Source organism: Apaloderma vittatum, unplaced genomic scaffold (genome assembly GCF_000703405.1).
Source record: "Apaloderma vittatum isolate BGI_N311 unplaced genomic scaffold, ASM70340v1 scaffold22020, whole genome shotgun sequence".
Classification (NCBI taxonomy): Eukaryota; Metazoa; Chordata; class Aves; order Trogoniformes; family Trogonidae; genus Apaloderma; species Apaloderma vittatum.
Window position 1 is genome coordinate 8,769 of NW_009696541.1, and position 26,902 is coordinate 35,670.

The 26,902-nt window shown below is 45.9% G+C and overlaps 3 protein-coding genes across 3 annotated transcripts in view; 1 reads left to right on the top strand and 2 right to left on the bottom strand.

The window, feature by feature from the left end:
- PANK4 (pantothenate kinase 4) overlaps positions 1-11,741 on the top strand; it is a gene marked incomplete at its 5' end in the record, with an annotated part of 17,556 nt that extends 5,815 nt beyond the window's left edge. The window contains 12 exons of the mRNA XM_009875339.1: positions 1,032-1,113; positions 2,249-2,352; positions 3,108-3,263; positions 3,873-3,985; positions 4,465-4,552; positions 5,962-6,113; positions 7,565-7,620; positions 8,201-8,250; positions 9,467-9,571; positions 9,983-10,083; positions 10,571-10,639; positions 11,212-11,741. Coding sequence (XP_009873641.1) covers positions 1,032-1,113; positions 2,249-2,352; positions 3,108-3,263; positions 3,873-3,985; positions 4,465-4,552; positions 5,962-6,113; positions 7,565-7,620; positions 8,201-8,250; positions 9,467-9,571; positions 9,983-10,083; positions 10,571-10,639; positions 11,212-11,425 — 1,290 coding nt within the window. The remainder of the gene's footprint in view (positions 1-1,031; positions 1,114-2,248; positions 2,353-3,107; positions 3,264-3,872; positions 3,986-4,464; positions 4,553-5,961; positions 6,114-7,564; positions 7,621-8,200; positions 8,251-9,466; positions 9,572-9,982; positions 10,084-10,570; positions 10,640-11,211) is intronic.
- A 1,382-nt stretch (positions 11,742-13,123) lies between these two features.
- LOC104278375 (probable glutamate receptor) lies at positions 13,124-21,333 on the bottom strand. The gene is made up of 10 exons (XM_009875328.1): positions 21,253-21,333; positions 18,983-19,014; positions 18,431-18,490; positions 17,626-17,805; positions 17,127-17,353; positions 16,244-16,341; positions 15,491-15,708; positions 14,718-14,943; positions 13,854-14,101; positions 13,124-13,324 (listed from the first exon to the last, which is right to left on the bottom strand). Exons 1-10 carry the CDS (start codon positions 21,323-21,325, stop codon positions 13,223-13,225), a joined length of 1,464 nt encoding a protein of 487 aa, XP_009873630.1. The 5' UTR covers positions 21,326-21,333; the 3' UTR covers positions 13,124-13,222.
- Positions 21,334-26,699: 5,366 nt separating this feature from the next.
- The window catches only part of PLCH2 (phospholipase C, eta 2), a 32,351-nt gene continuing 32,148 nt past the window's right edge, over positions 26,700-26,902 (bottom strand). Inside the window, exon 23 of the mRNA XM_009875351.1 lies at positions 26,700-26,895. Within this exon, the coding sequence (XP_009873653.1) occupies positions 26,700-26,895 (196 nt within the window). The remainder of the gene's footprint in view (positions 26,896-26,902) is intronic.

Here is a 26,902-nt window from a genome sequence, read left to right on the forward strand (position 1 = left end):
GTTCCTTGTTCAAAAAAAAACCTCCAAAACCAACCAAGCTGTAGTTCTTTGCAGGTTTTGAAGCTGTGGAAAACAATAAAGAATTTTCACAAGAAAGAAATGAAATCCGAAAACTCACTTACTGGTTTTTACAAGCTGATCAGTTCCTGCGCTTTTGCAAATTTACAGAGTAGATTTTTTTTCCCTCATCTCAGTGCTTCGGGCAAGGGACTCCCATAGGCTGCCTTTTTTTCACCATTGTGGTCCCTTTCCCCACAGTTTTATTGAGGTTTCAAGAGAACTATTGCAAACCTGCAGCTCTAGGTTCTTGTAAGAGCAGCTTTGTCAGGGATTCACATCCACACCTCACCAAGGGCTGCAGCTGATCTTTTACTCCAGCCTCCTGCCGGGGCTGCTGCCGACAGAGCTGCTTTTCCTTCAAAGGAGGCAGCGCCTCACCCAGCCCTGCCCCGGGAAGCCGAGGGACCCTGCTGCTGGGGTGGACGGTGGTGTTCACCCTAGCACCCTGTACGACATTGACAGCTAAATGTAACTAATTTGAATGGGGACATGCTTGCCTAGAGATACGATCCAGAGCGCTGTGGAATAGCAGTGTAACGAAAGAAAGATAACGAGTGTTGGATGCGCAGCCGTTGATGACCCAGAAATCAGACAACCTTATATTTCCAGCCTGTTCAAGCAAGAGGAGTTGAATATTCATGGAATGATGCAGTAGCTTTTTCTAAGTGACAGCACTGGCTTCCCTCTGTTTCTGTGGTTGTGCAGGCTTAAAATACACACCACTTCTGCATGTATATTGGGTTTTTTCCCCCCCAGCTGTGTAATAATTGTGGAATGATGTGTGTAAGCAGTTCCTCCTGAAGCTGTGATTCAGAAGCATCGTTAAAGTTGCTGAATGTGTTAGAATGTAGCACGAATGACTATTACCATCTTCTAGTTGTTTCTCTTGAATTTAAGTGTAAAACTAGTGACAAAGAAGTACCTGTTAGCCCTCAGGGACCATCCAATTGCAATGTTTCATATTGTGGCAGGGAGAGGTTCAGGCATTGTTCCTGAGACATGAAGGCTACCTGGGAGCCATTGGGGCATTTTTAAAAGGAGCTGAACAAGACAGTAAGTACAGCGCTGCTATGTTCTGTATATGCTGTGTTCTGAAATGTCAGTGTAATGTCCAAGTTTCTCTTTAAGAGGCTGCATGTAAGTCGTTGCCTAAATAAATACATTTGGCACTAACAAGCACAGATGCTGGGCTTTGGGTTTACGTGTTCTGGCAGGGACGTCGTAATTTCTCACTTTTCCTCCTGCTCGCATTTGAAAAGCCGGCAGGATTTGGCTCTCCTCTTCTCTGCATTTCTGCAAAGAGCAGTCATAGCTCTAAACCAAATTGGGGAAATGCAGTTTCCGAGAACTTTCCCCCAGCTTCTGAATTCAGTTCACGTGCTGAAGACAATCAGCATCTCAAAACTGTGTTCGTTTCAGAGCGAAAAGCCTCACAGACATTTCTGAAAGATGAGACACTTCTGTCCCGCATTCTTTGGGTATAGAGTACTTTGGTTGAATTCTGCCATTTTTATTTTCTTCTGTTCTTGTTGACGTGCTAGCAAGCCAGTCAGTATAGTAGTTATAGTGGAACAGACAGTAAGGTCGTTAATGGTACTTACTTTCAGTAACAATCAAATAAATCTCAGGATAATGAATGTGGAATTCTTTTCATGCCCATTTTATTGATACGGGCAAGGAACCAGCTACTGAAGAATTAAGATATTGCTTCTGCAGCATGTACTATACATCTGAACTTGATCAAACTTTTTCTCAAATTAAAAAAAAAATAATCTAGAAGCAACTTCAGTGTTTATCTGCTTTGATAGTTTTGTAATTGCATTTTGATAATAATAGGTCTGGATTTAGAAATGAGAGATTATCTCTGTGATCAGTGATAGTGCTTCGAAGGCATGCTGGTTATAACCCTTCATGACAAGGAAAGGGGGGTAAGAAAAAAGTACTTTAGAATTTTAATTGTCTTTTGTCTCGTTCAGGTTGAAACTCCTTAGAGTCAGGTAATTCACTGAGTGGTTGCAATATTTCTTTCAGGGGCTAGAAGGAAAATTATGTGTGCTTAAAAGGCAAGGGAAGGTGGCTTTTGTAGTGAAGCAGCTTCTCTGAAGGGATGCTAACTCTAGAATCACTCCTGGGAGTATTTTCAGTTTTATTTTCAGATGATGTGTCTCTCTGTCTTTCTCTTTTTTAGATCCAAACCAGTATAGCTGGGGAGAGAATTATGCTGGGAGTTCTGGTCTTATGAGCAGCACATCACCTGACGTTTACCCTATGCAGAGATCAAGGAGTGGTACAGTATGTGCTTGTCTTTTCTCCAACTAAGTGCCTTCTCTTAGTAATGGGGATTTGAAAATACACGGTTATTCTCAAGCTAGTTGCTTCTTGCCCCTGGACTCCTGCTTACAAAAAGAAGTGACTAATACAGTGTCTTGTGTCCCGTGTGGTGTTATCTGGTGTCTTGTGTGATGGATCGATGGAGTGTCTCATAAAAATAGATTGTGGCTGCCACTTGGTCTTTTTCTCCTTCACTGAAACAGCAAGAGGGGAGAACATTCATCTCTTACCTTTTCCTGAAGTGGCTGGATTTTCCTACAGCTGAAATACTCTGCTTCAGAATTTTGAATGGAATGTTCCACTGTCTTCAAGCAGCGTTTCTTTACTTCCTGTGAAAAAAGAAATATATAATTGGCAGAAGAGCATGAGCCCAGTCACCTCTTAAATACACTGACGATTCAGTAATTCTGATGTCTTTGAACCTGATAGCCCAGCAGATTTGACCCTACTGGGGAGGAAGAGAGGAAAATTAACAAATCAGAGGGCCTGTAGTAATTTTTCAATGCAAAACTTGATAATCTTTATCTATAGGGTGGGCATGAATAAATAATCCATGCAGGGGAGTGGATTGTTTATGGTGACATAGACGCTTTTATAGTTGTCTGCAGACTTGTCAGTCTTAACTGTGGAGGGACTTCTGTAGCCCTTGTATTAGTGTAGTTTGTTATGAATCAATTTCCGAGTAAGCTGTAATAAATCTTTCTTTTTTCACCTAGTTTGACATGCTTGAAATGGATAGGTTGGAGAGACCGCTTGTTAACCTGCCGCTGCTGAAAGACCCCTCGACTTATATTCCAGACACTGTTGACCTCACAGATGATGCCATGGCCAGAAAATACTGGCTCACCTGCTTTGAGGAGGCACTGGATGGGGTAAGTGGCACGAGTCGTACGTATGAACGGTGCAAGTATTGAGCAGATAAACCTGCTGTGGACCAGCGTGTTCACCCTGCAAAATGTAGCTGCTGCAAGAGAGCTGGGAAAAACACCTTGACTTGGCCTTACTGTAGTAAAAAAACCCACAAAACCCACAAGGGATTGATGTGAGGAAAAAAGAACACAAGGGCTTGATTTCTGACTATTTCTTCTTAAGTGTGTGTGCACGTGTTTCTTATTTTTTCCAATCCTATAGTTAGAACTTGTGTTTAATTTCTGAAAGTATAGTCTTCACGGAATCACAAAGGTTGGAAAAGTCCTCTAAGATCATCAAGTCCAACTGTCAGCTCAGCACCACCATGACCACTAACCCATGTCCTGAAGTGAAAATAAACTTTAAGTCTTTGGGGAAGGAGAGAGGTATTTGAAATTATTCTTTGGTGGTTGGAGTAACGTTGGAAGGTCCTGTGTGGGAGCGACTAGACAGTACGCAGGCACTGAGCAGCAGAGCAGATGGAGGGGTTATTTTTCAGACTGAACTTCAGATCAGTTACATGGAGGGAGAATTCATTTGGTAACTTCAATCTTGCCTCATTTATCTACCAGGTGGCAAAGCGTGCTGCAGCAAGTCAGCCAGACTCTACTGACGCACTGGAGAGAGCCGAAAAGTTCCGACAGAAATACTGGAATAAGCTCCAGACGCTCAGACAGCAGCCTTTGTGAGTGTCTTTATCTTCCCTTTTTCATCACTTGCTGCTTCTGTTGAGCAGAGCTAAAAGCCAACAAAAAGCTAACGTGGTTCAGAAGCAGAGCAGACTGAAAGCTACGTAGGCTGAAGGCTGTAGCAAGTCGATGTGCCAGACATCAAGTCCTCTGCACAGAACGTTTTGATCTCGTATACTGGGCTTTAACGGAAAAATTATACCTTTGCAGAAAATATAATATTAAAAATTGCTACATGGTTAGTAAAAATGGCAGTATGTTAATTCAAGTATCTAGTTTTGCACAGAACATTTTCCCTCTCTGCGTTTAAATAAACATAGTAGATTTACTGCTTACACTGTTTAGCACATGTGGCACGTAAAGACTTTTAAGCACTTGTGTGATGTTCTGTGACTTATGGACAAAGCACAGGAGAAACTAAATTTTTCTCTTTAAAGTAGCTGATCTCTTTTTTTCCCCTCCTCCCTTTTTAAAGCGCATATGGTACCTTAACAGTTAGAAGTCTTTTGGATACAAGGGAGCACTGTTTAAACGAGTTCAATTTTCCGGATCCCTATTCCAAGGTAAGTTGTTGTTGCTTTACAGGGTGGACAAAATGTAAGTTCAAGACACTTTTTCCATATTCTGCAACTTTGACTAAGTAATGGCTTCTAGGGAAGAGATTAATGACTGGCTGCCTTGCCAGGGTTTTGACTGGGTTGTGGCTGTCACTGAGGAGAAGCGGCAGCAGGTAATGGGCTGGAAAAGCCTCTGACATGTGCATGGGAGGATCAACCTCACCAAAACTGTTGCCGGCTTCCCTTGTCTGATACTTCCAAGAAGTGAGTTGATGGTGTCAGTCCTGTTCCCGACGGGTGCGTGGTGTCTCCCAGCAGATACCGGTGTAAGTTGCTCCTTGAGTGAGGAGATGTTTCCTTCGGTTTAGCATGGAGGAGGCTGCGTGGAGAAGCCAGCACTTGTGACGATGGAGCACCTCACGGGTGGCCCGAGAACTTCACTTGGGAGGACAGGCAGTTTCTTTTGCTGAGGCTACTGCTGCAGTCTGGCAGACTGCAGGAATTTTTGTTTTGTTCTCCTCATTCTGATAATTCTTTTGATGGTGTGGAAACCATTTTCAAATTTAAAACTATCTGTAGCTATAGAAATACTTCCCAGTCAATTGTGAATTGCAGACAGTTGTAGAGGACGCTTGGCATTGTTGGCTTGCAGAGCAATTAATCTCAGCTGCTCCATGCAAGTCACCAATGCTATGAACTCACGTCTCTCTGTTCCTTTAACTACCTTCAAGTGTGGTTCCTTTGCTTTCCTCTCCCTGCCCCACCAGAGGAGATAAAGGGAAAGGAACTGGTGTTCATAAACAGATGGTCATCCTCCCCCACCTCATCATGTCCAAAAAAAAGGCCTGAAAATAAAAAAACCATCACACATTCTTGATGTGAAGATGGTACCCAGTATCACGGTCCCATTTAAGATAACTAGCGATGTAACACTGATCTCACTGGACGTAGAAGCAGAGAAAAAAAACCCAAGAGCTCCTAAGCATCTGTGATTATGAAACTCTTGTTGCAAAAATTAAAAAAAAAAAAAAAATCCAGGTTTTTGTAAAACTGGTGGTGGCAAATCTTCTCCCGGTAATTACCTGGGTTTGGTGGATCATGGTACTGCTGAAAGGGTATTTTTGTGTCCACTCTCTTATTCCCCTGTCCACTCAAGATCTATTGCACCTCTGACTTATTAAGGGAAGTAATTCTTGGGCTACAGACATGTCCTATCACTGATGAAGCTTTCTGTTAGAATCCCAGGAAACTTTTTTTCTTGTTGGTACTAAGCATGCTGATAACAGTCACTTGTTGGTCCATCAGAGGCCATGAACCTAGAGGAGAATGCTTGAACGTGGTCTTGGGACTGAGACAACCGAGGATGGGTAAGAAATTTTTGTCTACAAATCCAATGTTTCGTGTCTTTCTTACAGGTAAAGCAGAAAGAAAATGGCATAGCCTTAAAATGTTTTCAAAGCGTAATCGAATCTTTGGATTCATTAGGCTGGGAGGAGAGGCAGTTTGCTCTGGTGAAAGGACTTCTTGCGGGGAATGTCTTTGACTGGGGAGCAAAAGCAGTCTCAGAGTAGGTGTTAAATATTTTAAAAGCACCCTTTTAAGATACAGAATACCCAACTGTTTACTGTTTGATTTTTTTTTTTTTTAAGTGCATCACTCTAATTGTAGTTTGTATTTCACCTAAATCAAATGTTGGCTGTTTATTTGCACGCATTGTTGTGGTCTGGGGAAGTTCACATTTCCACCCGTTAAATCTGGCAGAGGCATCACTGTGAATATTTGAGTTAAGCGACAGAGCATCCAGTGTTCCAGCCTGGCTGTCGTTAGTCCCGCTCCCGGGTCCGTGCTGTGCTGTGTTCCTGGAACAGAAAACGCGCTGGTTTTCCGCAGCCTCCCGTTGTCCCGATACCACAGGGTGTCTGTGCGCAGAAGTCTGGGAGTTAGGTTGGGGAGTCCCTTTTGGTGACTAGATAGTAATTATTTCCAATCAACATTGATTTATTTCTGTTACCTTTTGAAGAGCATTTTTTCCTTATATCCTGTCAGCAGCCATGAATTCATTTCAGGACATTAGCTCCAACAGTCTTGAAATGTTTTTGGTTTCTCAGTGCCAGAACTTTCTTTTTGTGGGGCTGATGACAGAGGTGCCGGAGCAGGGGAGAGGGCTGCTGTGGTACAGCTGACATCCAGCACTTCCCGTGCCCTTCCTGCATCTTGCAGGAGTTTTCCCTCTCATTAGATCACGAAAACAGGTGATTGAAGGCTACGTGGGCATTCTTAGCCTTGCGTTGCCTGTGATGTTGCACACACAGCCAGAAGCCAGTTCAGGCAGTTGGTCTGTTTGTCACTTGTGTCCCTGTAGTTCACTCTCTTTACGGAAGGAACCAAGAGTTACAGACCGAGTCAGAAGTCACTTGGGACTGGATTTAAGGAGCTGCAGGAGACCTGACTGACAGTCATTGCCCATGTGCTGTAACATTTGAACTGACAGCTCAGAACGTGGCCATCTCGTTATGTAAATCCTCATCAGCTCCACCTCTGTGTCCGGAGCTACTTCACTCTGTATCTGCCCAACAGCAGTAGCTTTTAAAAACCATATTGATTTATTTAATTCCTTTCTTTTTCACCCCCCTTTCAGGTAAAGCTTTGTAGACCAATCTTTGAATTAGACTTAGTAAAGCACTGTTTTACTAATTGGCTGTTTCAGATCACAGCTACCTTTTCTGGTGGTCTGCAGACCAGAAGATGTCTTTTTGCCTGTAGTCTAGTGCCCACAAACACCTGTGCATTGCTGCAGCTTTTTTCCTTTTAGCATAAGAACTCTTAATTTCACATACCTCTGAGCCTTTTGCTTTTAACAGAAGCATAAGGTAACTTGTTTCTCAGCCACTGAGAAACACATATCCGCCCTCCCCATCGGTGTGAGATTGCTGACCACTCGCTGAAGAAGCATTTGAGTTGTGTTTCTGGGAGGTGAAGTTGCTCACCCGTGTACCCTTTATGTCTCCTCTGATACAGCGTTCTGGAATCTGAGCCACAGTTTGGATTTGAAGAAGCCAAGTCAAAACTACAAGGTACAGGGAGATCTATGGTGGTGGTTGGAACTGGATGTTTTGGAAATATGAGAGCGGAGGAGAGTTGCCAATGGGTTTATTGGAGCAGTTGTGCTGCCCAGGTGACAAGAAATCCCGAGCACTTGCCAGAGTGATCTGAAATACAGGCTGCAGAGTTTGGGCAGGCTGTTCCCATTTGTGTTTCAAAGGAAGTGAAATCTGAAAACCTCTCTCCTTGAACTAGCAGTCTCAGCTGCCCAGATAGTCAGACTCTCTTGCCCGTGCTGTTTTTCCTAACTGTTCGGCCCCTGCCAGACGGTGTCCTGGGAGGTACAGCGCATCCTAGGAGAAGTCGTTGGGATGGGCAGCTTGCGTGTCTTCATTGCTTTGTTAGGAGAGTTCCATTTCAAGATTGCTGTAATTGAGCTATTCCCATAATGAGAAGCTTAGGGACTCTTTCAGTCTACATGTTTAACACGCAAAACCCGAGCTCAAATGCTTCAGTGCTTAAGCATCTGTAAAAAGACTCTTCCTGCTTTTTATAAAGTACAGAATTAGGGCTTGCCTGAAAGAAATGCTAACGTGCTTTTGTCTGTGGCAGAACGTCCCTGGTTGGAAGATTCCTACAGTCAGTGGCTTGAGCGGCTGAAGGTACGACTCCCTGACTCTAACTAACCATTGAGCGATTAAATGAATCGTAAAACCACCTTATTAACCTTGGGCTTTCAACAGATTTAACAGAACTCCATTCAGACAATTCAAAATAAAATTGGGTAACATGGTGCCAGTAATTCAACAGCTTTATCATAAAGAAAGGAATGAGAATAATTAGTCTGATATTTCATTACTTACCGAGCTTCTCAGCTGAATTTCCTTCAGAACTGGCAGCAGTTGAAACCCAGCTGCTTCCAGAGCTCTTCCCAAGTCACCCTCTTATGTCCTGTCTTTAAAAGGACACTTACTGCTCTACAGCTAGACCCATCATTTTGAAGACTTGGATCCAAATGTAATGTTTGGATTGTTCCTCCATCCCAGCAGCCAATCTAAGAAGGGCACTAATTTAGGAGTTCTCTGGAAGTAATTAGCCAATCAATTAGCAAAGCTTTTTTTGCCCTGTGATTTCCATTACTATGTAATTAAGGTTAATTGAAAAGCTTTTGTTTCTTTGTTCCTAGCTGCATTGGTTCGGTGTGAGTAGGCTATTACAAATCGTTACAAAACGAAGTGTCAGCTAGTCTTGTGTAATAAAAGAACTGCAAGCACTGCCCTGACAATTTTTGTTTATTAGGAATTAAGCACTGGTCACTATAAAAATTCTTCTGCTGGTGTGAACTGAACAAAATTTCGCTTTAGAACAAGCGAAAAAAAAGTTAATGGGGAGTTTTAGGATGTCACTGCCCCCAGCAGTCCTTCCTGCCCTTTCCTGGCAAAAGGGAACTACAGCATGTTAGCTCAAAACAGCCACCAAGGTAGGTCCACCCTGATCAGCGCCGTGCTCGCCATGGCAGCTGCCCACGCTGCTGCTTCGCTCACGAGCGTGGTCCCCTCTGGCTGCGCGGGTTCTGCGGGACACACCTGCCCCGAGCTGCTGGGGTCACCACGGCTTGGCTTGGCAGATGGAAGTTTTCTTAACAAAGTTACTAAAAGCTGTTTGAAATAACTCTGCAAGGACAACGTTAGGGAAATGGATTTCTCCTAAGGTCGAGGGTAGGAGATGTTCTGATGAGTTCTGCTGCTACTAGATAACCAAAATCACCAGCTGTGTAAGGGTGTAAAATATGGGTTGGTAAAGTGAGTTTGTTCTAAATATTCCCTGAAATGAATCGTGAACTCAACCCTGAATATGTTGGTTTTTCTCTTACAGGAGGGCCCCCCTCATAAATGTGCCTTAATTTTCGCAGATAACAGTGGAATAGACATAATTTTAGGAGTCTTTCCTTTTGTCAGAGAGCTCCTTTCTAGAGGGACAGAGGTAAGTGGTTCTCAGTGTGAGTTTGCTGCGTAGTGGAGCTTTGGTGATTGGTGACAGGTTTGTTAACTGCCTGCCAGCAGTGCCCTTTACCAGATTGGCTCCAAACATCTAAATTGGGAAGAATCCAAATCCCTGGAACTCCAAAATCTAGTTTTAAGGTGACTCTGAAAGGCAGCAAAACCAGGCGAGGCTCTGTCAGGCCCAAGTCTGCTGAGCAAGGGTCTGTCATGTCAGAAGACCTCAAAGAGCTCATTAACTGAGGGAAAATGAAGACTGGGCCTCCAGCTTTTCTCTTTGTATTTTCTCAGTTTTAAAGTAAGTCAGGCAATGGGCATTTTTAGCTGAACAAGCAGCTCTAACACCGCATGTGGAGGCATTAATCAGTGAACTCTTCTCCCATCTTTGCCTCAGGTTATATTGGCTTGTAACTCTGGCCCTGCCCTAAATGATGTCACCTACAGTGAATCCCTGATTGTCACGGAGCGGATAGCAGCGATGGATCCAGTTATTCAGTAAGCCTGTAACCCGTCTGCATCGCATGATGTGTAGCAGGAAAAAACAAGGTCCTTGTTAAATCCTTGGTTCCTCTTTAACTCTGTTGATGAGTGTCTGAAATCTGTGACCTGCAAGTAAGCTGAAGCAGATCATTTACTTTTATTAAGGTGAAAAATTTAGAAATTGGATCTTTCTTGAACATCCATAATTATATTTCTTGTCTTGGTAAGCAGTCAAGCTACTAAAACATAAATTTTGTATGTTAAAAAGAATAGAGGACAACAGATGTATTTCACAGAGAGCGTGTCCCTGCTGGAGGGTGCACAGCTGACTACATAACCCTTTTGCTCAAGGAGACGTTACGTTTCTGGGTGAAGGCCTAGCAGGAGCAGCAGCTTGTGCAGAGAAGTCACAGATATTTGTTGTTCTCTGGCTCGTTACCAGATGTGCACAACCCTGCTGAAGTAGCTCTTTAATGTTTTTGTCTTTTTTTTTTAACTAAAGGTCTGCACTGAGGGAAGAGAAGCTGCTGTTGGTCCAGACAGGCTCAAGTTCTCCATGTCTAGATCTAAGGTATCTTGGCAAAGCACCAATTTGGGTTTTGTCTCCATCAGCTGTTGGATGTTCAGAGACAGCTCTGGAGCATCTCAGCACCCTTCCTGATCCGAATCACTTTTGCATGACGGTTAAGAGTTACTTACTCTGGATTTACAGACATGTAACGCTGGCCGAGCCTCACTAGTTGTCGGGCATCCTATCTGTCACGCTCACGTTGAGCAGCGACGCGCTGGGGGTTTCATGAGCAGCTTAGCAATGGGTGGTGTAAAATCCTGCACACAGTGAAGAAATCCATTTGGCCGTAAGAAGCATTTCATGTTGTTAACCTAATGATTTTTGATTAGCTTCTCTACCAGAGAGAAAACTTGCCTGTGATTTCTCGGAAATCCCAGTCCTGCTAGGAGTAATGATGTGTTTCAGACTACGTTTCAATCTCATTTCCTTGGATTTTACTGGCATCAGTAATTCCTTCTGACGTTCCATTTCTCACCCCATTTTATGTAAAAGATCAAGCCTTTAGCACCACCCATCTTGCCCTCGTAGCACGTGTCAGGACAACCGTTTCTAACCCGGAGCTCTCGTTTCAGCCGCCTGGATAAAGGTTTGGCCGTGCTGGTCAGAGAGCGGAAGACAGACTTGGTCATCATCGAGGGCATGGGCCGTGCCATCCACACGAATTACTACGCAGCTTTGAAGTGCGAGAGCCTCAAGCTCGCCGTTATCAAGAACTCCTGGCTTGCCGATCGTCTCGGAGGGAAAATTTTCAGCGTCATTTTTAAGTACGAAGTGCCATGTAAATGATACGAATCTGGTCAAGCGGGTGGACGGGAGCAGCGGAACGGACTTGCACTAGTTTTACTTTAACTGTAAAGAATGTATTTTTATTACAACAGGGAAAAGAGTTCACATGAAATTCCGTATTTATATTGTGCTTTTGTGACTTAAAAAAAAGCAACAATATGATTCACTCTATAGTATACCCACTCAAATATATATATGTATATCACTCATTGTTTATTTTGGTAAGTGTTTATTTTAATGCTGCAGTATTTGTGATGGAAAGACTTTATTTTTCTGTTCTGTGAGACATTCATATAGAAATATATTTAAATGTCAACGAAACCCTTTTTTATACATCTCTGCCTACTCTGCCAGCGGTGACATGGCACATACCAAATAGTTTCTGAAGTGCTCAGTGAATCTGACGTTGCATTTCCCATGTCGGCTTTTAAACTCACCTAAACCACTTCATGCTCTTTGCAGTTAATTTGACTGAAGGACTCCTCCACCTTCTAACCTAACGAGCTTATCGCCCAAGTTGTATTGAAACAGAACTTCAGCGAGCCCAACGTCACGAGTTCACCCATGGCCGGAAGGACTCGGGACTCCTGTTGCTCTGACTCTGTGAACAGATGGGTGGGAGGGGAATTCTGCAACTCTAGGAAATTCCTTGCCAGTAGTTGGAAGTCGAGTCTCGCTAAGGTGCGCTCAAAGTGCCCGTGCAGGGCTTGTTTTCAGGAACACCCAGCTGTTTGCCTGTCGCCCGCATGTTCGTTTCTGTTGCTTTCAGTTTTTTAATGCTGGGACTGATAGTCTCTCTTCGTGCAGTGCAGTCAAAGCCACTTCCAAGCAACCAAATTTGCTGCTTTTTTCCCTTCATCAGATGAGCAGTACATAACGGAGTAATTTCACCATGAATTTGCAAATCAGCACGTGCATCAGTCATTCCAGCTCTAAAAACCAGCTTGGTTAAAGCACTACTTAATGCGCAGCTGAGATAACTGTTCCCCATGAATTTCAAAGATTCTTTGAGAGCAAGAGACGATCGCAGCATCCCTGTTCCTCACTGCCTCGCCCTTACGCTTTGCTTCAGTTGACCGATTACCAAACATCAGGCTCTAGTACTGTTGGATTTCAGCTACCAATCGTCTCCCTAAATACTTCTCAGTTAGGTTAACTGGGACAAAACATCCTCAGGAGCTGTCCCTGTGTCCTGTGTTTCTTAAGTAGCTCCTTAACAGAGTCTGCCTTCTTGGGTTTTAGGCCACTGCAGTTAAGTTCTGTGTTTTGGGGTTTATGTAACAGTCCTGTCATTTCTGACTCAGAAATGACCTTCACATCTTCTCCTTAGAAGAGCAGAAGAGTACAGTCTATTCCTAACTGAAATGTTTAAGAAGCAGTTGTTCTTTAAAACAGTCAGATCAGAGCTTTAATTTTTCGAGAGCGTACCTCATACTGTAATTAGTAAGCAGAGGCTTCGTATTCACCTCTCCCAAGGCACTTACTCCTACAGGCGTTCACGTACTTACATAGTAAACTTCTGAACAACTAGAGATCCACCATCTCAACCTTCTTTTACCAAGTCATTAACCTCCCTTATTTTTAACAGTTGCACTCATCACTTATCAATTTAAATTCTTCCAAGCCATTCAATTTTCTTCTGTATCCAGCTCCACCACCCATCCAGAAGTGCTGTGTTTGTAATTAGAAAACTAACACTCTAGACTCACAGAAGAACATCTTTCTACGTTGATGTAGTTCCTATGAAATATATATGGCATAAAGCTAATACATGCCCATGCCTTCTGCAAAAAATTCCTAAACATTAGCCCTCCCTGAAGTCTCCTGGCTTTGTCTTGAATTATCTTTTATACGTAGACGAGTGCACAATTCTTCTGTGAAAACGGAGCAACAAGATTTCTGAAAAACAAATGGGGAGGAAAGAAGGGGTGAGTTGTTTTGTGTCCTGGAATCCACCTCTTACCTGTGCACGACTCATTGCTTGGAACCGATGGGGAATGAGAACACTAAAATGCACATTCAGATACTAGAGCAGTTTCGTTTACATGTGTTTTCCTGCTTGTCAAATGACTTAAGAACAGCCATACTTGAGAATAAACTTGTTATTGATGATTTACTGTCCTCTGTACACAGTAAGCGTATTGGAGTGCAGTTTGGCTGCCCGGGAATTACAGTAAATATTTTAATATTTTGAGGGGGCGGGGGTCATTTTCTTACTGTTACCCTGTTTGTGTTACAAAATGGTTGCACGGACCTGGCTGTGAAATCTCTGTGCTTTGAAGGGTACAGACACAGCAGGTCGTCTCCCTCACCGCACGCTCGGCACAGAACTCCAGCGCCGTGCCCCGCGGAGCGCTGCCGGCTCGCTCGGCCACGCAGAACAAGCGGGATGCGAGGAAGCAGGATGAGGAGAAGAACCAGGGCTCACCTTCACGTGCCCCGCGGCGTGTCTGCACTTGTTGGAGAGCTCCACCACCGCTGCGATCACTCCGAGCGCGAGGCCGATGGCGAGCGTCAGGAAGAGCCCCCCCAGCGCCTGGGGCTGCAGAGGGCTCCAGCGGTCCCTGCTCTTGTGAAGGCAGCTGGTCTCCCACCACTTGTTGCGCAAGTAGTCCAGGTCGCCCGATTCCCGCAGCTTGAGGACAGCAATGGAGAGCTTCTTAGTCCACGGGGATGCTGGCAGCAGTGGAACAGAAAAGAGAGAAGAGCACAGGAGAGATCACGGCCACTGCAACATTTTCAAGCATCGATCAACTGCTGCGCTTCCAGGCAGGGTTAGGGGGGCGGCTGCTGCCCGACTTTCAGATGGGCACTGAAACAACACAACAACGTGACAGACCAAGCCGAGCGCAATCCTTAGCGAACCGCCATTCCTGCCCTGTCCACACAGGTGTGATGGTAACACTCGCAGAATAACGACACAGCAAAGGCACAGCAAGAAGCAGAAGCAGTTGGGTTCTGCAGCTGCTGACAACACGAGGAGCTCTGCATCGCTGGGACCGAGGCAAAACCAAAAAACCCACAGGAGCCAGCGATACCCCCGAGCGTTGGGATTTTTTTGCATATTACACAGTTCAGACTAAGAGCGAGTGAGTGCTCCTGATAATTCATCTACAGAACAACAGCAGCATCACAGAGCAGCATCACCAGTTGGTTCATACGGAATTATTAGTGTTAATGCCCAAGTGTGGGCAAGTTTCAGGACTCGGCTGTGCCAGGCTTTTTGCTCTGTCAGTCTGGTACCTCAGCCCCGTGAAATCCAAGTGGAGACAGAAGCAGAGCAGTGACTAACCCTGCGGAGTGGCGATGCCAAAGCCTCTGGCTCCGATAACTTCTGGGGCTCTGATCAAGTTGCAGTGCCTGGCAGCTGCAAGGTCTTGAGAGATGGATTCACCAATGAAGGCATAGTTTGATTCCATCACACGCTGAACAGCTTCCTGGTAGGTTTTGACTAAAACGTGGTCCCGTCTCTTGTCCATGTATTCATAGATCATCTGATGAATAGGATTCTTGGAGTTCTGCAGCCCAAAAATCCAAGTGTCAAACTGAAGTGTAAAACGATCACCCAAAAAAGTCTGCATACGTGTGTAATGGATGCGAAACAATTTGGAGAGTAACAGTACCCAAACCCTTTGAGCCCTCTCTGCTGAAAACTAGCACATAGCCAGGACAAATTTCCTCTCTAATGCACAGTGTTGGAGAGATAAAAGTATTAAATATTTCCCACCCCTACAAACAACCTTTGTAGACACCCAGTTAACGTATCCAGAAATTACATCCGTCAGTCCTCGTGTTCAAGGTACACAAGGATAACCCCTAAAGCCTGGCACTGCTTTCTGAAGAGAATACAGTACAAAAATACTGTCCTCTGCACACCTTTCTCTCTGAAGAGATGGGCAAAACAACAGAAACCAATCACATTACTTGGAGTACTACAGGAGAACTCAAGGATTCCACAGCGGTGAGGGTGGTGTAAGGACCTATAGGCACGAGCCAGAAAACCCGGCCCCAGATCGGCAGTTCTACATCTCGGGTGTAATGTGTGCGCAGTGAGATTCTCTGCACCTTGAAGAAGTAGAAAGTAGAGGAGCCGTCCAGTGTCCCAAATTCAAGGTTTCTTTGCTTCACAAGATCCTCGAAAGTCTGGATTGGGAGCTGCTCGCTGCCGGAGCTCAGCAGAGCGGTGAAGTTGGCGATGTAGGCGGCCAGCAAGGCGATGGTGAACAGCCACCAGACAGCAGCGACGACCCGCACGGAGAGCGCTTTGGGCCGAGGGGTGACACCTGCACGACCAGAGGAGCGTGTGCGGGAGGTGATGTACAGTGAGAGAGAGACAAAGAGCTTTAGATCCATGAGCCCGAGCCACAGAATCCCCTTTAGATAAAGGCCAAACTGCAAAACTTGCCCTGCAGCTACTTAGTGTGTGAGCCTGAAACGACTTTCCTGTGGCTGGTTTGAACTGCCTCTGTGCTCTGAGCTACGCCGAGCTGGAGCAACGTCAGCAGCTAAAAGCAACAACAACAAACCCCACTCCACAAAGCACCAGTGCTGTGGTTAACTTGGCATTTCCTGCAGCAATCGCTACAACAGAAAATACACACTCCTCACCCGAAGCAAGCCCGCTGGACGATTCCAACATGTCTGTAATCAAACCTCCCCAAGCGGAGAGCTTTAGTGCTGCCCAGTGTGCCCATGGGAACATCTTTTCCCCAGCAGGACAGCACTGCAGTGTTACAGACAGCTGAGAGCTGGACAGACAACAGGCTTAAAGCCCCGCTCTGCTCCCGGAGCTCCTCTGCTGCAGCCCTCCCAGCTCACCTTGCAGGGCGAGGGCTCCTGCCCCAAACCAGAGGCTGTTTAAGAAGGTAAAGTGGTTCTCTTCATTTTTTGGCTCATTCCATTCACAGGGGCTCAGTCTGTGGGAAAATGACAGGAGAAAACCAGACATTCAGGGGGAAAAAAGAAATAAGTGATCCCACAGTGTGACTACTGCAGTGCCGATGATGGAAATGCCTTCTCCTCCCACGGTAGCTCCTCCTTCACCCAAGCTCCAGTTTAACCAGTGCAGAGGAAAGTACTGCTCAATGCCTCTAGCAGTTTGCAACAGCAACGGCTTGGGGGGTCCCGCACAGGTTTTGCCAGACTCTTTTTTTCCCAAGCCATTGCACAATCTAGTCTCCCCGGCACTCCCGAGTGGCAGTGTTGGCTCTGTTCTGTAATACCAGACCGAGGCTGCTGCTTGGAGCACATCCTTCCCTACAAAGAATGTGCATAAAATCAAAAAAGCAGCAACAGAACTTGTGTTCAAGAGCGTCAGAGCAGCCCAATAAAGAAAGGGGGAAAACTGAACCTCCTGGAAGAATCTCTTCCACATGTTAGTGCGGGACACAGCGCACAAGAACACACCAGGAGAGAGACCTGCATGTGGGAGCACAGTTCAAAGTGATAGAAGTGGGAAAGAAGAGCTGAAGTTCACACAGTCCTTTTAGCAGCCCTCGGTAATCCACATGGAGAGACACGGTGCTCTGGGGGGAGATCCTACTCTTAATGCATCTGACATCACTTAAGTTTTATCAGCCCCGGTTCCAGACCCGCATGGAACGTTCCTCAAAGCAAAAATGCACCCTGGTACTTGCTCTAAAACTGAGATCTCTTCATTGCTGAGAAAGCGCTTGAACAAAATCTGCAGAACAAATTATACCTGGCAACAAGAAAGAGGCAGATGCACGTCAGCACATAAGCAAATAAAAGGCCAGTCCAGGTCTCCTTACTGAAAGGAGCCAGGAAGTGGAAGAAAGACATCTCCTGAGAGACGGTGTCTTTGCGAAGCAAGATCCCAATCCCAGTCTGCAGGAACGGTGTGGTGAAGGAGACCACCTCTTCCCTTGCCGACGTGACTGTCAAGGGAGCTACTGCAATATCTGCTTCCTGTAAGATGGAGATAAAAAATAAATCAACCACCCAACCGACCTTGTTGTACCAGTGATTTCTGCTATGGCCGTTGTCTCCTTGTTCCTTACTTTGCATATTTACAGGCCAAAACCAACTACAAGTCTTGCCGTTCATTAGTTCTACACAACAGGGAGGATGACTTCAAGTCACTCAGTTCCTGAGCAAACTCTAACGAAGTCCGAGAGCAGGTGGCCCCGCTCTTTCCTTCTAGAGCCACAGTTTTGTCAAAAATACAAATTGAAGATTACCTGTCTCAAAATCTCGCCAACCATCCCCGTCCAGTTCCCACCGGGAGAGAGGGCTCCATACTGCCCATCGCCCACCACCTTCACCCTGTAGCTGAAGTGCAGCATTGCAGCCAGGGCCGTCAGCAGGTCGATGCAGTACCCCTCCAGCTCTGCACTCCTCACCATCACGTAAGGATCTTCCTGCAGAGCCAGGGAAAAATACACAATTACCTGCTCCCGCAGCCTGCAGTGCAACTCACTGTCAATTAATTTTTTTTGCAAACCCTCCCCCAAAGACCTCTATCCAGATGATCAAGACAACAACACAGCTGAACTTGAGAAATAGTCACCAGAGCCATGTCCCACCACTAGTCACAGGCAACAGCTCCAGCAGCACAGCTGCATGCTGCAAGCCACGGGTACCACGGGAGCAAGCAATAATCTTTTCTCAGTCTAAAAACCCAAATACATTTCATATGGCCCATTAAAGCACGAGATGACGGCCACATGCTGGTGCAGGCCCTGAAAGCAGAATGAGAAAACTTAGAGCTGCAGCTTCTGAACTGTTCTACTTGTCTGGTGCAGGGGGTAAGGTATTTTGGGGGGAGGTTTAGCCTGTTTTTAATTCCTGATAGCTCTTGAATCCTCCCATTGCAAACTACACATGAGTCTGCACCACAGAGCCAGCGCTCCAAAAACAGTCCGTGATGAACGGGGACATCAGTGTCAAAGGCAGCCCTAAAAATTACCTGCAGATGTATGGGGGGGGGAGGCAAAGTGTAGTCCCAGGTATCTCCCAGCCCCAAGTGCTGTGTCACTGCCTTACCAGGATTGTTGTGACAGTCAGAGTTGGACGACCCTCTTCTGGTCCCCTTGAGTCAGTGCCCTGCAAATCAAAAAATGAAGGAGAAATAATTGGATTGCAAAGTCCCAGCCTTGGCCCCACCCATACCTTGGGGTGGGTGTTGGCCGGGGCATGGGCAGGTGTTAAACCAGCTCTAACTCTGCCCCGGTAAACTGCAGCAATCTCAGCACCACTGCTCCCTAACAGTAATCAATAAATGACAAGCATTTCACTTCATTATGTGTTGTCAGCATGCTCTGTCCGAATAAAAATCACTTCAAATCTTGTCACAATTCTTCAGATACACGGTGCAATACAGTTTTCCAAAGAGATCAATTCCTGTTGCAGACAAACCAGTTAGGAGCCAATGAAGGTCTCATTAGAGAGTGATTTCAGGAGACACAGAACAGGAGGAAACCTGAGAGGAAGAGGCAGCGCTGCACACTATGACACATCGGTTTCTGAATTTAAAAGGCAAGACCTTTTGCACATGTGCCTTCCTTGGTAGCTCCACCCCAGTGAACTTAAACGTACCTTCCTCACAGCATCATCATTCCTTGCAGCTCCTGAAAAAATACAACAAAATCAACTTCTTGCAGGGCTGAAATTTACAGTTTCTTAAAACAGAATTTTCACGCCCTCATTTCATGTCGCGCTTAAATGAACACAACAGCTGCCCGCGACTGCCAGGCTCGCCGTGCCGCGGACTTGCAGCAGTTTTGTCACATTCATTTCCTCACTCGCAGCACAGACCGGTGTGAAGCAACGAGCAGCAGACACAGCCAGACTCAGGCTGCAGAAGGTTCTAATTGTGCCTTAATGGTCACGGCTGTCACTCGCACACCGGGGACTGGATTCTGCAGAATCAATTGCTTCATTTCCTCAGTGCCCTCCCCGACAAGGTGCAGAGCAGCTTTCCTGCTGCTTCACACGGCCAAGCTCTCCCCTAACTCCTGCAGAACATTGTCTACGCCCCTGAGGAAACATCCTGTAAAAAACCAAGAATTCGTCCCCATTAAGTTCCAAGAAACAGGGATGAGTGATCCCGTCCTGTGTTGCCTGTTCTCTATCTCACCAAGGAGCAGAGCGCAAGGGAAGCACATAAACCTGGCCAAGCGTTCGAGTGGGATCGAAGCTGGTGCAACCCTGTGCACAGCTCTGGAGTGAGCATCAAAGGTCAGATTGTCAGATCCATTGTTGACCTTTTCTGTATTACTTCTCCTTCCTATGCCTCAGTTTCCCATTTGTAAAAGCAAGGGAATCATATTTCCCTCTTGGGCGAAACCACTGCTGCCGAGGGCAGTCGCGCTGCTGTCAGACTCCCTGCTCTGCTGTGTGACTTGGATCCTATTACATGACTTGATCTCAGCTTCCCTTTTCCACAGTACTCAGAATACCTCAACCCCATCCCAGCTGCAAAAGAGCTAAACTAAAATGACAGAGATGCAGAATTAGAGTCACAATTGTGTCAATACATGGCTCATTCATTGCCCGGGATGTTTCTTCTAGAACGTGCACAGTGTTGCTCCTTGGATTCAAAGAATTCACAGTGGAAAAGCCAAAAAATCCCTCAAATAAAACAAAAAAATTAGGGTGTTTTCACTCTTTCAAGCAAAAGCTGTGAGCTTTTCGTTAACTATAACAACATATTCATTCATTATGTATTATTCATTCTTTGGTTTTGCATTTTCTGGCCTTGTGCTGAACTCTACATTATCGTAAAACAAAACTTGTTTTTTCCCTCTCCACTACAGTTCTCCATGGGAGCTGGAAATCCTCACAAAGGAGTTCTCTTGTCTCCCTTTAGAAAACCATTAAAGCCAGTAAAAGCTTTTTGAGGCTCCTTTTTGAAGGCCTGCTAGGGTTTCTTGGAAGCAGACAGTCTGTACCGAGGGCTGCAGCTCCCCCACGGCGGCGCTGGGTGCAGCTGTTCAAAGCCCCATTGTGGGAACTCCTGGACCATAAGGGACCGAGCTGCAGCACTGACTCCAAATTCATTGCAGTGACACTTCACAGAAGCCAAGTCCTCATCGGGAGAGCCCTGTGTGAGAGTCTACAAAACCGCAAGGCAGAGAAGAGCGGCTCATCCCTCCGCTCTTGGTGCCCACGGGCCGGCGGCTGCAGGAAACGACTGTGGTTGCAAAAAGCAGCCTCGTCCTTACCCCTTCCACGCCCTCTAACAGGAGATGGCTCCCTGCTTACTTCTGGTGGAAAAGCCTGTAGCACTGTGAAGAACCAGCCACCTCATGACAATTTTCCACCCCGTCCATCCTCCCCCTCCAGCCACCCTTCGGCAGCATCTCCCCTTTTGCAGCTCGTGACTGGGAGCAGCAACTGAGCTGAAAGAAGAGGCACCAGGTCGGGCGGGTGGCAGTTCAGGATGAGAAAATTCTCAGTATGAGAGAATTTGACCATCACCACAGAAGCAAATGTCTTGAGTATCTGTAAAGGGAGGTGAAACTGCTGCTAGCACGGCTCTGGGTGGACGCGAGGCGGGGGTGAGACGGACAGAGCCAGTGATGTTCCCCTCCCAGGGAACCAGATTCTCTGATCTCTGTCGTCTGATTTGCCACTGCAGCAGCACAGGCACTGAACCCCCACTCTGAACATGACAAGGGCACAACCACAAGTTGTAAGAATGAGGTAGGCCCTGATCATATCTTAATAACCTATTCAAAAGCAAATTCTTAGATTAAGACAAAACCCTGTGAGCACTAGCAGTTAAAGACTGAAAGAATTAACACTGTAAAGAAGACCAAAATCAGATTTGGATACAGCTGGTATTTCTGCATCATTTTTCTCACCTGTCTGGCTTGATTCTCTCAGGAGCAGCATGGTTGTAATCACAAAGAACATGAAGTGAAGACCTTTGTCCATTGGAGCAGAAGTATCTACAAAATATCTACAAAATGATCTTTATTTCAAGTGGCCTCCTTCAGGAAAAGCCATCAGAGCAGGTAACTACTGCTTGCATCACATTCAAAAGAAAGAGATGTTAACGTGCTGGCTGCTGTGGCTAAAAGAACAAATAGAGTGTAAACATGACCAAAAAAAAGACTTTCTGCAAAGGCTAACACACTTCTCTGGCTCTAATTTAGTACTAGAGTCATTTAAGGACAAATGGAACCAGTCAGTGAGCGAATAACGGGAAGGCAGTGGGGTTAGTGCCTCCCAGCGAGTAGAGGTCTCAGACACTGCTCAATACCCACTCACCTGAGGAGGCACTACAAAGCTTTCTCACGCTGGCTTTACAGCTACACAAAGCAAGGATTAAAAAAGTTACTTTGCTAGAATCAGCTCTCACTCCTCAGGACGTTTTCAGACTTTCGAAATGAAACAGAACAGACAGCATCACTCCCCAGCGGCTCTCCCGCAGGCAGCGCTGAAGGAAGGCGTCGCTACTAACTCAAACCAGAGCGAAACAGCTTGACCAGGAGCAGGAAGGAAGGTGCAGGCGGGCTCTGATCCCTGTCAGCTCGAACACTCGGAGCAGTGATGGAAGGCAGCGCCACACTTACAGCAACTCCTGCAGCCGCTCCCAGCTCCCGTCGTCCGACTGGGGACCCGCAGCAGCCGCTGGACGAGCAAGCACACGGGACTGCCAAGACACTGGGCACTCGCTGCGCTTCCATGCTGTTATAAGGGTAACAGAGAGGGAGGAGCCAGGCCGGGGGGCTCCCCCAGCCCGGCCTGCAGGTCCTGCAGCTCCAGGGACACTGTGGGTGTGGGGAGGACAGGAAAAGATACTATCCAGCAGAGGGACATTTTGGCAGCAGTTTAGCCTGGCAGCCGAGTACTACAGTGAATGTCTCACTGGGCTGCTTGCATAGTCCTGGAGAAGTTGCAGTCCTGGAGAAGTTGTCTATCTTTAGAACAGGGTCTGCCATCTGTCCCCCTGCTGGCAGTACAAGCTGCTCAGGACTTTCTCCACTCCAAGACGGTCTCAGGAGATCAGCTGGAGGACTCACGAACAGCTCCAAAACTCCCCCCAAACCCTTGCGTATATCCAGTATTTCCTCGCAGTGCCTAGACAGCTGAAGGAGGGTCAGGGCTTCAGGGTAAAACGTTAGATTTCTCTCTGGACTGTACAGTTCGGTTTAATACACAGGCAGAGAAGTGAAACTCCTGCCCCTTCATCCTCCCATTTACTAGTTTCACCCCAAAGGGAGCTGAAGGAAAGGCTGCCAAGCGGCTCACTCCGTGGGCCAGGTCATTTCCAAATACACGCATCAAGGCAGGCAGGAACAAAGCAGCGCCTGCACAGGAATTCAGCAATTCAGTAAACTGTTACCTCCTGCAAGGGAGCTGGAACTTACCCACGCTTAAGTAAGAAACAAAAACGTACTCCCTGCTTGACTTGAAGCACCGTTCAGAATGGAAAAAGCTCCAGCAGCCTGCACATCCTGGCCTTCTTCCCTAAACTTGTTCTGTGCATGTCACTGACTAAATTAATTATTAAACATCAACACAGCTTGCCTTCTGCAGAGCCAAAAACCTGCTCACCTTTCAATAAAACATGCTTAGAAGACTGCATCTGGTGAAGAGTTCAAGGGCCTGAGCCAGAGCTCGCTGCAATTAATGGGAGTCCTCAGATATCACTTCTAACGCTCTTCAGACCCCAGAAGGCATAGATGATTCTTGCAATATAAATTATGGCAAGATGTGAAGCTACGTTACACAAGAAAAGGATCAAGAAAGATCTGTTCCCCTCGGATTTCTCTCAGGGGCTTTGACCTGTTCACAGGTTCAGCTCTGGTGCTGCCTTCGCTAGTTTGAACGGGATTTGTTCTTCCCATTCTCACCCGGTAGCTGTGCCCCAGAGCTTCTGGCAAAGTGCTGCACTTGGCAGCAGGGTAGCACAAATCAGATAAGCTGAGGTTTCCAGCTGCTTCTCATGAATATTTTCCAGGCTTCAAAAAGATGCACATTATGGTGCGGGATTTTTCATAGCTGGCAGCTAACGAGGGCTGATAAGCTCAACTACAAGCGGCTGGAAGCATCTCGGCACAGACAAAATGGGTTTTTAAAGACACAATCAAATGTTCATCATGAGTGTCCTTAATAAACACTAAGCTGGACAGAACAAGGATAACAAATACTGAGCCCAGCTACGTATGATATATGGCTTGTAATTTGGAAGCTTTGCACTTTCAACCTTAGGGTTTAATGAACTGGAAAACATGTACCGCAAGAGTCTGCGCCCTCCCAGGCCACCAGAACACACTCACGGTGTCTCCGTACAGCGGGGGGAGATGCAAAACGGGCTTCCTCCTGGCAGCGCTGCGGATTTGATGGACGCAGGAGGTACAGCCAAGGAAGCGCTCTCTCGCCTGTCAGAGCTCCCTGCCCACGCTGCCCTTCCCATCCTGCCCTCACGTAGCAGTTCCTCAGACTCTCAGACCTGTCTCCGCAGCTGTCTGGGCAGGCACTGACAGAGAGGGATTGCAGCTGCCTTTCTGAGCTCCTTCACTCCTGTTTTTGTCCCCTGGTGCCATCCAACACCGTTGTGCCGTTAGCAAGTGCCTCTGGCCTAGATCTGGGTGGCTCCCATGGATTCCTGCGCTGTTGTACTCCCGGTGTGCAATGCTGGGGGAAGTTTTCGGGTACTCTGGGGCAAGCAGGGATCGGTGCAAAGGGATCGTCACCCCCTGGCACCCATTGTCCATCCCTACGGATAAGTGCACCCACCATTAACGATCTTCTGCGGTGTAACAAACGAGCTGTAAAGATATTAGTCACTACTAACTTGGAAGCGGGAGGGCAAAATTCACACGTACCCTAGTCAGTTAAATCTGGGCACCATTTTAAAAAAAAATTGAGCAAAATGTTTCAAAGCGCTACATGATTCCGCCTTCTGCGAGGTACGTTATCTTAACAAGTATTGCTTAATCAATTAAAGATAAAAACAATCTGACTGTGAAACTTGGTCTTTGAAAAGACACAAATAGGTCTTTTGAACATAAACTTTCCAAAGCTGTCACATTGCATGTACTTTCTTGCTTCTAAAGATAAAAAAGCAGCAACTCCCTGCAGCTTTTCAGCCCAAAACTAAAGTGTGACAGAGTGACTTTTTGTCTCGGGAATGTTAATGAAATTTGCTTTGTGTTAAGACATAATGTGCAACTAATCTTGGCAGGTCACACATTCTGCTGCTGATTCACCTTTTTTCCGTTCCATGATATTGTCGGGTTACTTCAGCGCGTGTTCCAAACCTTTGTTGCACGAACCTCAAGGGCCTCTCATCCGAATTATGAAGACGAGCAAGGAAGGTCTGAGCCAGGATGGAAAACCGAGAGGATATTTTTAGGCAAAAACATAGCAAAGACCACTTGAAGAGATTTAATCAGAGAATTTAGCCCCTCCCAGCCCCTCTATCTCCATGTCATGACGATCCCATTAGCTACAGCGACTCTCACCTTTGGATATCGCAGTCTAATGCACGTGGCCAAGCGATACTAAAATTAGAAGCGAAGAAGAAGCTCCACAAGCCAGAAATAAGGGAACGCTCCGAGGACTTTTGGCACTGTCACAGGGCAAACGGGATAGAATACTGTTTGGATGAGAGAGCCAAGGAGTCACTTGTTGCTGCACTGTTTTCAGCCAGACTTTAAACAGGCTCAGAGAGGAAACAGCTGTCTGTCTTACCTAGAGAGCTGCAACAGAACAGATTAGGTCCTGAAAAACAGTAAAATTCAATGTTATCCACTGAGGAATTTTTAAAACAAGGCAGACTGAATTAACCATGTTTGTATGTCACAAACTTCTACAGAGCAGAGAAAATGCTACGTTACAGTTAAGAAATCAACAGCTGGAAGGTTAAATATGTTTATTTTAGTAGTGTAAGGTTGTTTTATAAACAATGTTTTAGAGTTTGCAATATACACAGAAGAATCATTACAAACAAAAGCAAAATATTCTCTCAGTAATAGGGACTATGCAGCCTGAAATAAAATTAAACCTCTGTTTCTCTTTAAAATGCATCTCAGTAAACATTCTTCTCCATCACTGATAAAATGTACATCTATAATAAATGACAGAACAATGGGGGGACAGGGATGGGGACAAATGAGATCCCTAAAAATAAAACGTAAAAAAAATGGGGAGGAAAAATTATTATCCTCTTTGGGTTGGTACTTAATTCTAAATATGTCCATCTAAAAAAATTAAATATCTCTCTCTTTTTTTTTTTTTTTAAAATCATATAATTGAAAATTTTGCATGGCAGTGCAATACAGAAATAGTAAAATTCATCCAAAAAGTGCTATGTACAGCAGCATTGTTAAAATACCATAAAGAAGGGACGGTGCTGTTTTCAAGAAAAGACTAGCAGGCTTTTTAGCCATTTCTGACCTAAAGTCAGAAGTTATTCCCTGTCTGGTTTTAGTAATTCCCTTCTCTCCCCCATCTCAGATGACGTTTTGAGACACGGAACAGTCACAGTTCAGTTTCAGTTTGTGCATGTGTACGTTTATGTGCAGACATATATTTGCATACACACAGATGTGTATATACAATTATTTATATACATAAACAAGCTTGGTTTAAAAAAGCATTGCTTTGGAACGTAGTGAGAGCTCTTCTTCACAGAGTGAGACTATTTGGATTTTCACTGAAATAAACAGGTCCACGATGGAAGATGGACTTTATCTACTATGTTATTAATTCATGAAACAATTATGCTGCAATTTTGAATATTTCCCAAAGACATCCTCAGAGCTCAAAATCCTCCAAAAGGTAAACCAGAGCGGGGAGCATGATTTTAAAATCCAGCTTTTTTTCATGAATTCACAATTTGTGAGAGCAAAATTTACCTTCGCGGTCATTAACATCACATCGATTTTAATCTGTTATAAGGAGCAATTACAGAAATTAGTAAAGAACATGAAATTTGCACAGAGCAAGCTGCAGTTGCGAGAAGTGGTCGCAGACAAAGGAGGCCAAATTTAAGGCTGGGAAAGTTGTAACTAAAAAAAAAAAAAAGGGCAGTGAGATCGTTAGGACTGTAAAAATGTAAGTCTCCGATTTCACTCGGTCGCTCTGGTTCCACAAACTGCTGACAACACTCATCTCTTCCTCTGGAGGGCTGACGTTAAGCACCTCACGACGAAGGCGAGGCCAGGCAGCACGAAGCCACGCCAGGACATTCCTGGGCCTCTCGGGCCGCTGCGTTTTGCTTTGACAGCGACGGAAACACTGACTCAGCGCTGCCCAGGACTAGAGTCTGAGCATAAAGAAGACCTCGGTGTCAGCGTTACACTCCGCTTGGTCCTTGGGCTGGGACGTAAAGGCGGCAGGAATCCGTGCAGAGCGCTTTGGCGACGCTGCAGGCCCCCTCGGGGTTCCCCCGCTCCTCGATGGGGCTCGAGCTGAGCTGCGCCCGGCTCTGCAGCCGCTGCCTCTCCTGAGCCTGCCGGGCCCTGTTGGCGATGTACCGCACGCGGCTCTGGCTGCGCG

Coding starts and splice junctions, on each gene's coding strand:
- LOC104278375 (XM_009875328.1), bottom strand. CDS start 21,325: ATGGACAAAGGTCTTCACTTCATGTTCTTTGTGATTACAACCATGCTG. Junction 19,015..21,252: donor GAGAGAATCAAGCCAGACAG/GTGAGAAAAATG, acceptor GTATTTTTTCAG/GAGCTGCAAGGAATGATGAT. Junction 18,491..18,982: donor ATGATGATGCTGTGAGGAAG/GTACGTTTAAGT, acceptor TTTGATTTGCAG/GGCACTGACTCAAGGGGACC.